The sequence below is a fragment of the Schistocerca piceifrons genome, chromosome 2, assembly GCF_021461385.2.
Source record: "Schistocerca piceifrons isolate TAMUIC-IGC-003096 chromosome 2, iqSchPice1.1, whole genome shotgun sequence".
NCBI lineage: Eukaryota > Metazoa > Arthropoda > Insecta > Orthoptera > Acrididae > Schistocerca > Schistocerca piceifrons.
The window spans coordinates 712,234,934-712,245,355 of NC_060139.1; the positions used below are offsets into that span (position 1 = coordinate 712,234,934).

General features: G+C 38.0%; 1 protein-coding gene across 2 annotated transcripts in view; it reads right to left on the reverse strand.

Annotated features, from left to right (window-relative positions):
• Window positions 1-7,258, reverse strand: part of LOC124777265 (hormone-sensitive lipase) — a 96,676-nt gene extending 89,418 nt beyond the window's left edge. For both annotated transcript variants that reach the window (XM_047252596.1, XM_047252595.1), the window contains exon 1: window positions 6,717-7,258. In XM_047252596.1, the coding sequence (XP_047108552.1) occupies window positions 6,717-7,075 (359 nt within the window). In that variant the 5' untranslated portion in view covers window positions 7,076-7,258. The remainder of the gene's footprint in view (window positions 1-6,716) is intronic.
• Between the last annotated feature and the right edge of the window lie 3,164 nt (window positions 7,259-10,422).

A 10,422-nucleotide genomic window follows, 5' to 3' on the forward strand; every position in this document is an offset into this window, starting at 1 on the left:
TGCAAATCAACTAACGTCATGTCATCCAAAATAGCATAAAATATGCTAGAGTAGTGATATTTGAAGCTACAGCAGTGGAAATTAAAACTGCAGGGAAACTGTAATGTATCTTACCACCATAGTGAACACCACATGGTACAATGAAAACATTGCAATGGAATTTGAGGGTAATGCTATGTCCAGTCAAATCAGACATCATGAGTATGAAACAGTGGACAGAAATCAGACATACAAGAGTAGGGGGAGTAGTATAATGGCTTAAATATCAGAATTACTAACTGTCACACATGGTGTGTCCCAAGGCTCCATGCTCATACCAATTCTGTTTATACTCTACATAAAGGATCTCTCACAATATATAAAACAAAATTACTATGTATGCTGATGACACTTCAATTATACATGCAGCTAAGATAGAGGAGGTGCCTTGAAAGGAAGCACTCCAAACCAAGTACACTGAAATGTGTAAGAGGAACAATGATCAATTAAAGAAGTAACCAGAACCAAAATTTTAGAAACTGTTTTAGATACGCATTTGACATGGAGGGGTGGGAGCATACAGATGTACTACGTAACAAGATAAACACACACATTTTCCTCACATGCAGAACAGCAAATGTTCTAGATGATGAAGTTCTCAGGACAAGGTGTTCCCACATCTGTCCTACTCCATTCATATATGACAATGATGATGATGATGATTGGTTTGGGGGGCGTTCAACTGCAGACATCAGTGCCCATACAAAGTCCCAATTTTTATACAGACCAATTTTTTTACACAGTCCAGTCTAGTCACAGTCACAAATGATGATGAATGATGAGAACAACACAAACACCCAGTCCGCGGGCAGAGAAAATCCCCAACCCAGCTGAGAATCGAACCTGGGGGCCCATGATCCAGAGGTAGCAACTCCAGCCACTAGGCCATGAGCTGCAGAGACAATTCATACATGGGGATGTGCACAAGATAGTTAATAATACTTTAAGTGTAGAAAAAAAGCAGAGAGATTTATAGCATAAATACCACCCAGACAAACTTTTAGACAAGCTTTTGTACACTATAACATGACAGTGTACTCACTATATATGTACATACATCAGAATATTATGGCAATGAGGGTTAACTTACAGTTGTCAAACTCGATAGCTAAAATATAGCAAATAGATGCCGTAGAAAACTGCATATAAGAGGTGGTGGAGCAATCTATATTAACCAGTCTCTCAGTTGCTCCATTAATAGGTCGGATCTAGGGAAATACGGAAGCGTCCGATCCAACCCGTCTGCTTTGACCCATGATGTCACAAATATGGGGGAAACAAACACAAACACACACACTTTCCACAAGAAGCCTAATGACACTAACGGGACAAGCGCAGGAAATGGGGTGTTTTGGGTGAGGGCAAACTAAATATAAACAAATTTAGACGCCTTGCGTAGCTACAACGTGTAAGTGAAGACAGCCATGCATGAATACCCACCCACCTCCCCAGGGGTCGTAACCCCTGCAACCCATAGAAGATAAAGATGCTTCAGTAGCTGATCAGTGTTTTTTGTCTTTTTTACAAAAAAATCTCACGGGATAGAACGAACAGATCAGAAAGATAAATATAATAAACTAAAACAGAAATTCGAGGAAACAGATAATTAAAATAAGTAATAAGTGTTTTTAAATTTAAAAAAAAAAATCTCACGAGATAGAGCGAACAGATCAGAAAAGTAAATAAAATAAGATAAAACAGAACTGGAGACAGCCACACTCAAACTAAACTCCGCGCCGTCATGACGTCACACACAACACCCTTACGTCACGGGTCAAAGCCGACGCGTTGCATCGGACGCTTCTGTCGACCCGGATCTAGAGTACTTGAGTGACTAACAGAATTTTTAAGTACTGGTATAGTTATTGATAGTCTTAAATTAGTAATAATATCCCCGTACTGGCCACCTATGGGTATCACCACTGCATTTCTAGAAAACTGGACATGCTGTTAGACGTCCGCCCGTCTGCTTTGACCCATGACGTCACAAATATGGTGGAAATGACCATAAACCACGATTCCAATATGGCGCATATAAAGTCGTTACGTACACATTATAAAGACGAAAATACATCGAAAAACAAACACATACATGTTCCACAAAAAGCCTAATGACACTAACTGGAAAATTGTGGGAAACTGGGGGTTTTTTGGTGGGGACAAACTAAATATAAACAAATTTAGACACCCACCCCCATGCCACAAAAAAAAAAAAGAAAAAAAGAAAATCACAAAACTCCCCAAATTCCAACGAACACAATATCACCTGGAATCAGACACTTCCCTTGACCTATATAGCTCAACAGCAGCTCTCGATCCCATAAATTGGGATTGAACACTTCCCTTGACCAATATAGCTCAAAAACATCTCCCGATACCACACACACACACACACACACACACACACACACACACACACACACACACCAATGAAAAAATAACTGTGTTTCCCATCATTTCCCGCAGACGCGCGCTATTAATTTTATCCTTCATATCTATTCCTGAACAAAAACAACAACCGATTAATTTACTAAAATTGCCACACAACCTACAGCGAACAACACTAAATTAACCTTCACACAAAACCACTACATCATTAACTCACTGAAACAAATTGCACTACAAAGACAGCCAACACTCAAACAATTCTGTATAACGAGCAAGACCAAACTGAGCCCATTACACCACACAAACGAAAGCCCTAAACATACCACCAGAGGGCACAACAAACCACAACACGACGACATCTACAAACACGCCGCAAACACAAACCAAACTCTGCGCCGTCGTGACGTCACACACAACAACACCCTTACGTTACGGGTCTAAGCCGATGCATGGGATCGGACACTTCTGTCGACCCGTTGTAATCACCAGACCTGTCACAAATGATAAAATTTTCAGGTTTTGTAAATCCCTTGTTGACAGGGACTAGTTTGGTCAAAGTTACAGTGACACATATTACAGTTTATATAATGATTTGTCAGCAAAGCTAATATTTGAAAGGTCTTTTAAAGCAGTTTTGACAATTTAATAACAACATTCCCATACAGAAATGAAAAACAACTGACAAAGGCTTCAAAAGCAAGGACACAAATAAACAAAACCCATGGCATACTGAAGAACTAACAAATCAGAAAAACTAAGTTATCCTGTTGTACAGTGTATGTAAAAGCCAGAAAACTGACGATTGTGGAGGTCAAACAAAGAACACAGTTTCAGCCGTGTTGAGAATTCCACTAGTAAATGGAAAGGCACATGGAAACTAATAAACAGTGTTGTAAAAAATGAAAGAAACAAGACAATTAACATATCTCCTCAAAAATTCAATGACTATGTTATTAAATCAGTTGAGGAATGGAATGCTATTGTCAAACCTGATACTAGTTCACCATAAATTCTTTTAAAAATGTTTGTACACCACTGGCTAATACAAGTACATCTGTCTTCTCAGAAGTCTCACCCTAAGAATAGTAAAACAGCTAAAACCATCAGACAGTGTAGATATATATGACATATCTTGCAACATATTAAAGAAAGTAATAGAGTGTATTACCTTGGGGTGGTCATGTGCAATATATTAGTAGTAAGCTGTCAAGAGTAATCTATATGTGAAGGTGACTTATGGATTGCATACTCAAAAAGTATGTCAGAACAGCCTAATTTCTCTCTTCCAAAGCATACTAACAAACAGTACTATTTTATGGGGGAATGGGGAACTCTAGCTGTGAGCACAAATCTTAATAGTGCAGAAGAAAGCGATAAGAGTAGTTACTGGTTCTTCTTATAAGGCACACTGAAAACGATCATGACTGTAATAAACTTAGACATATACTACGCTTTAATTTACACAAAAAAAGTTATTACCAAAAACAAAACATAGAGAAAATGTTCACTCTTAGAATACAAGCATTTATACTCCATACCATAGTGTCCAAATCACTGAACAGCTATGAACTCATGTGGCACAAATTATTTAATATGATGCCACAATCTGCACAAGAATTATCTGAACAAGCATTCAAACAAATACTGTATGACTGGTTAGTTACCCCATCCATTCTACGAAGTAAATTAATATTTCAACTGTTATATAGTACTGTGAACTTGTAACAAGCCTGTTGTTTCTTTAAAATTATCAATTGTATTGTGTTACATGTGTGCTATTGTCTATTGCTGTAATCGCTGAATGGCAATAAAATAATGCAACAACAGGAAAGGAAAATTATTACACAAGCCAGCAAAATATCAAACAGACAAGAGTGTCCCTGATGTAGCATGCAAAAGGCTTTAACAAGGTACCGAAATCAATTAGGGGAGTAACGGATCAAATATATTTAAAAATTGTTTAAAAGTGTGTCCTACAGAGAGATGTATATACAGCATGAATGAGCATTTAATATCAAATTAAATATTAGCTGTTATTTTGTAAAAAGAAACTGTGCAATAACCTCACATGTGCCTGTAAAATATAATCCACTCCTTTTTCCATTGCTGTTTATTTATTGTAATATAAAACTGTATGATGCACCCTACACTCTCAGCTAGAAAGTGTCACTAGCGTCAAAGGCAAATAAATAAATAAAGAGTGTGTGCGTGTGTGTGTGTGTGTGTGTGTGTGTGTGTGTGTGTGTGTGTGTGTGTGTGTGTGTCATTAATACATTTAGGCTCAGGACGATTGTATGTAGTACAAAATAATTTAACATGGAAGAGGTTTAATTCATAGGCTAGCTACTAACTGAAAAACCTGAAAGCTGTACCACACATCGACACAAAGTGCAGTCAATAAAATTACAAGTTTGTAACAAAAGTAGTATGTGACAGTGGAATTGGGATGTAGATCTGAAACCCAGGATGTTAAATATCATGTACCCCTAAGATGTATTTGGTTCACTTCTGTTCAACCTATTTAGAAACAAAGAGACAGCAAGCAATGCGGATCAAAAAATACTGTATGGTGGTGACATGACTTTTGTAAATGTAGAAGAAAATCTGAAAACTGGAAACAAGCACATTTTTGTCAAATAGAAGTACAGTGGCTCATACACAATGATTTTATTGGAGCTCAAAACAATAATGTCCATATTGTTCATGAAGAGAGAAAAAGAAGGTCAAATACATATATTTATAAATTAAGCAAGATTGGGAGAAGATACCTCAATAAAGCTTTTGGGAGTTACAGTTGACAGTAAGCTCCAATGCAGAGAACATATAGAATGTCTGCTGCAAAACAAAGTATTGTAACATTTATTATGGAACACCTCGCACAGCACGCTAACAAATTCTGTGTACTATCTACAACATGCCATTTGAACTATACTTACAAAATGGAATTAGGTCTATTGTTTGAAATACCAGCAGCAATAATATAAAATTTTTTTTCATTAAAAGAAAATCATGGTCTTCTTGAATATAAAACAAATAGACTTGTGCAAAACTGCCTAAAGCTACTGACAGTTCCAGGCACATACATAGAAAGTAATAACTTCACTAATCAGATCACTAGAAAAAATTTAGATGTTCATCCATATGACAAGAAATGAAAGCCAACTGAGAAGTATACCACACAGACAATTGCTGAAGGAGGTCACCAATACTCAAGTGTACAACTCAATAGTCTTCCTTCTACATCTACATACATACTGCACAAGTCATCGTAGGTTACGTGGCAGACGGTACCTCACACCACTACTAGTTACTTCCCTTCATGCTCCACTCACAAATACTGTGTGGGAAAATTGCTATCTATATGCTCAGTACAAGCCCAAATTTGTCTAATCTTTGCGGCCCTTTTGTGAAATGTACATTGGCAGCAGTAGAACTGTTATGCAGTCCACTCTAAATTTTCTCAATAGTGTTCCTTGGAAAGATCATCATCATCCCTTCAGGGAGTCTCATTTTGAGTTCCTAATGCATCTCCGTAATTCTTACATGCTGACTGAACCCATCGGTAAGAAATCTAGCAGTCCCACCTCTTAACTTCTTTGACACCTTTCATTAATCCCACCTGGTGAGATCCCAAACAATCAAGTAACACTAAAGAATAGGTTGCACTGGAGTTCTAAACACCATCTCCATTACAGATGACCCAAAATTTCCCCAATAAACCAATGTCGATCATTTGTCTTCCCTACTAAAACATTCCAGAAGCTTCTAAAGGGTTATTTAATAGAAAATTAATTTTATAGTGTGGAAGAATGTATGTTTAAGGAATGCTGTTATTAGTTTATGTATGTACTGTGATCACTTTAATATATTATTGTGTGTAGTAAGTATTAATCTAGGGAAAAATGTGTGCGACATTGTCATTGCAATATGATGTTTTATATTGTTTTTTGTAGGATGAATATTTTAACACATTTTGTTTTACGTTGGCTTAACCCATATTACAAGTTAATGCACTATACACAAACTAGGTTAAAAAAACAAAAAGTGCCAATCAATCAACTACGCCGCAAGTATAAATATGGAATTTTAAGAGACATAACAGAACTAAACGATCATTACAAAAAGAAAAATATTTTTAGCGACGTGTTTTTTCCCACACAATCTCTCTCTCTCTCTCTCTTTCTCCCTCCCCCCCTTTCTCCACAGCAAGAAAAGTTAAGTGACATTACTACTCTCCTTCATACAAATTTTGTTCTACATCTTTATCTTTAACATAATCTGAGACTCACCGGACGTAGGCACTCTTCCGAAAGAGAATAGAGTCACGAGATGAGCAAATCTCTTTATTTAGTTTCATACAGTGGGTAACACAGGAGTCAACCATCACCACGAAACTGCGATATCCGTTACCAGGTGTCCGCACATCCAAGTCATACTGAGGAGCCACTTTCCTTACTTTTTCCACTAATGGGCCGACAACTTCAACGTGATCCATGACGGCAAGGAAACCAGCATACAGGCGTTGTCCACTTTCAGTATCATCATGCTGGAAAAACGCTGCATTGTTCTTGCAGAGATCGCTGAGGGCTTGATACATCACATTTGCAGAAGACTCAAGACATTCCGTTTCAGTTTTCGTTGATGACATTTCTTTCTATGATTCTACTTTACATAATTATCACTCTTCAATGGTGACTTAACAGGCACTTCCTACTCTTAATAAAATGGACGGAATTCTACGCTAGGCTCTATCATTGGGACCGAGCAACACCACAACACTCCTACATCTCACGTCACTAGTCACTACTGTCAAACTTCAGATAAACATGTGTATACGGGACAGATGTACTCTGCAAACATCTTACATGGCACAGATATTACAATAATAATACCAAAGGCAATCATAACACAAATAAGCATCGGTAAAACGAATTGTAGACAATATAAAATGAAATAAATTATAAATAATTGTTGTTAACAGAAAATCAAACTTTTGCGATTTATTTTAAGTTACCTGGAACTGTAATTTTTATTCTATGACGTGATAATTGTTTCCATCTAGAAATTACTTTTAAATATAGTTCTGGATGGAACTAAGCAGTTTCTTTGTAATCTGGCGAAGAAATAGATAGGTGTATGTTTAAGGAAGTTTGGGAAGGTCCATGGAGTGAGCTCGAATAGCCTAAGTGATAAGGCGACTGCTAGAGATAAGTGGGAAATTTGCTTTCTAATCACGGTCCGGTACAAATATTCACAAGTCGCTTTACTATATCTATTACAGTTACATTCAATTTCAGGAATAACTTTCAATATCTCATGTTTCAAAACAAAGACGTAAGATATTATTATGAGGCTCTCAATTTTGACTCGTAAATCACACTTGCCAGTCTGTTTTACGGTTCGGCTTTCTTTAAAAAGTTTGGAAGTATGTATCAGTATCTTAACATACAGTATTATGATTAAGAACACAGTTTATGCAATTATTGATCTTAAGTTTGCCTAGAAACAAATTACAATCCAGTTACAAAATACGAGGTGTGATTGGAGAGTTTTAAGAATGGGTCCGCTACTGCTTTCTGGTTTGGCGGGCAGGTACACGGAGGGTAGGGAGCGAGTCATTGCCTTGTCCTTGAACGCCCTCTGACAGGAAACTGCGTTTCCTTTATAGTTTATTCAGTTCGTTGTGGCAGCTGGTTGAGTGCGGGTCTGTTAGGGCTTGTTTGCCGGATTCTGTCTCCGTGAAAGTGGACGTAAAAACGGAGCAACGAATTTGCGTGAAATTTTGTTTTAAAACCGGGAAATCAGCTTCTGAGACTTACGAACTATTCAAAACAGCTTTTGGAGATAACTGTATGAGCCAGTCAAATGTTTTTGTCTGGTTCACAGATTTAAAAATGGCCGCGAATCATTTGAATTTGAACCACGGTTCCGTCGTCCTTCCATCTCAAAAACGAATGAAAATTTTGTGAAAGTTCGCGACTTAGTGCGCTCCGATCGTACACTTACAATCGGGGAGATGGCCACTGAACTTAATTTAAGTTTTTATTCAGTTCAGTCAATTTTTACTAAAGAGTGACATGCGTCGAGTGTCCACAGAATTCATTCCAAAGGTGTTGTAAAGTGACCAGAGACAATACCGACTTGAAGTGTGTCAAGAACTGATTAATCGGACTAAAAATGACCCAGATTTGTTAGACAGGGTAATTACAGTTGACGAATTGTAGGTATTTGGATATGATCCTGAAACCAAAGTGCAGTCTTCGCAGTGGGAGGACTCCAAGTTCACCACGGCCAATAATAGCACGTCAGAGTCGGTCGAAGGTGAAGACAATGTTGGTGACTTTTTTCGATTCTACTGGTATTGTACATCATGAATTTACCCCTGGAGGACAGACAATTAACCAGGAATATTACAAATGTGTCCTTGAGCGTTTGCGCCAAAAGATGCGAAAGAAAAGAACTGCATTCTGTCAGAGACAGCAAAGGACTTGGGAGAGCAGTTGAACGGAGTGGACAGTGTCTTGAAAGGAGGTTATAAGATGAACATCAACAAAAGCAAAACGAGGAAAATGGAATGTAGTCGAATTAAATTGGGGGTGCTGAGAGAATTAGATTAGGAAATGAGACACTTAAAGCAGTAAAGGAGTTTTGCTATTTGGGGAGCAAAATAACTGATGATGGTCGAAGTAGAGAAGATATAAAATGTAGACTGGCAATGGCAAGGAAAGCGTTTCTGAAGAAGAGAAATTTGTTAACATCGAGTACAGATTTAAGTGTCAAGAAGTCGTTTCTGAATGTATTTGTATGGAGTGTAGCCATGTATGGAAGTGAAACGTGGACGATAAATAGTTTAGACAAGAAGAGAATAGAAGCTTTCGAAATGTGGTGCTACAGAAGAATGCTGAAGATTAGATGGGTAGATCACATAACTAATGAGGAGGTATTGAATAGAATTGGGGAGAAGAGGTTTTTGTGGCACAACTTGACTAGAAGAAGGGACCAGTTGGTAGGACATGATCTGAGGCATCAAGGGATCAGAAATTTAGCATTGGAGGGCAGTGTGGAGGATAAAAATCGTAGAGGGAGACCAAGAGATGAATACACTAAGCAGATTCAGAAGGATGTAGGTTGCAGTAAGTACCGGGAGCTGAAGAAGCTTGCACAGGATAGAGTAGCATGCAGAGCTGCATCAAACCAGTCTCAGGACTGAAGACCACAACAACAACAACAAGAAGCAACATGACAGTGTTCAAAGAAACAATACCAGCCAGTCGAAGGCAATAACCAACTCATCACCAGCAGCCTGTCCTACATCATCACTAATAAAAAGCAACAAGGGTGGAAGAGCTGATACTCACAGTGACAATTTTTTATGGGATCAGCACAACAAGATACATGGCTAGTCTTCAGTCAATTTCTAAGTAGTGAGTGCACAAACATAGCCTAAAAGAGGGATCCCATCAGTAAATCAAGTACCAATCCTTATGTATTTAGAGACATTAATTTAACCCCTAAACAGTGTAACTTAAAATCTGTCATGAATGATAAATTACGTATATTCCACAAAAATATCAGGAGCCTTAGAGAGAAAGAGTAGTTTTTGGCTCTCAGCATAAATGAAAATTACTCAGTAGCCCAAGCCCATTTATTGTGTTTTACACAGCACCATGCAAAGTCTGCCATGTAGATGCCTCAGTTGAAGGATTATGTCCTAGCTGATAGTTACTTAGAGCAAATAGAGAGAAAGGTCGCGCTGCTATGTATGTAAAAGTGGGTATAGCTCATATATCACTTAACTTAAATACATATTGTGAAAATTTTCATTTTTGGTTTGACTGACCATAGTGGGCACTCACTTATTCTTAATAACCTACATCTACATCAATACTCCGCAAGCCACCTGGCGGTGTGTGGTGGAGGGCACTTTACCTGCCACGGTCATTACCTGCTTTTTCTGTTCCGGTCGCGTATGGTTCGCGGGAAGAACGACTATCT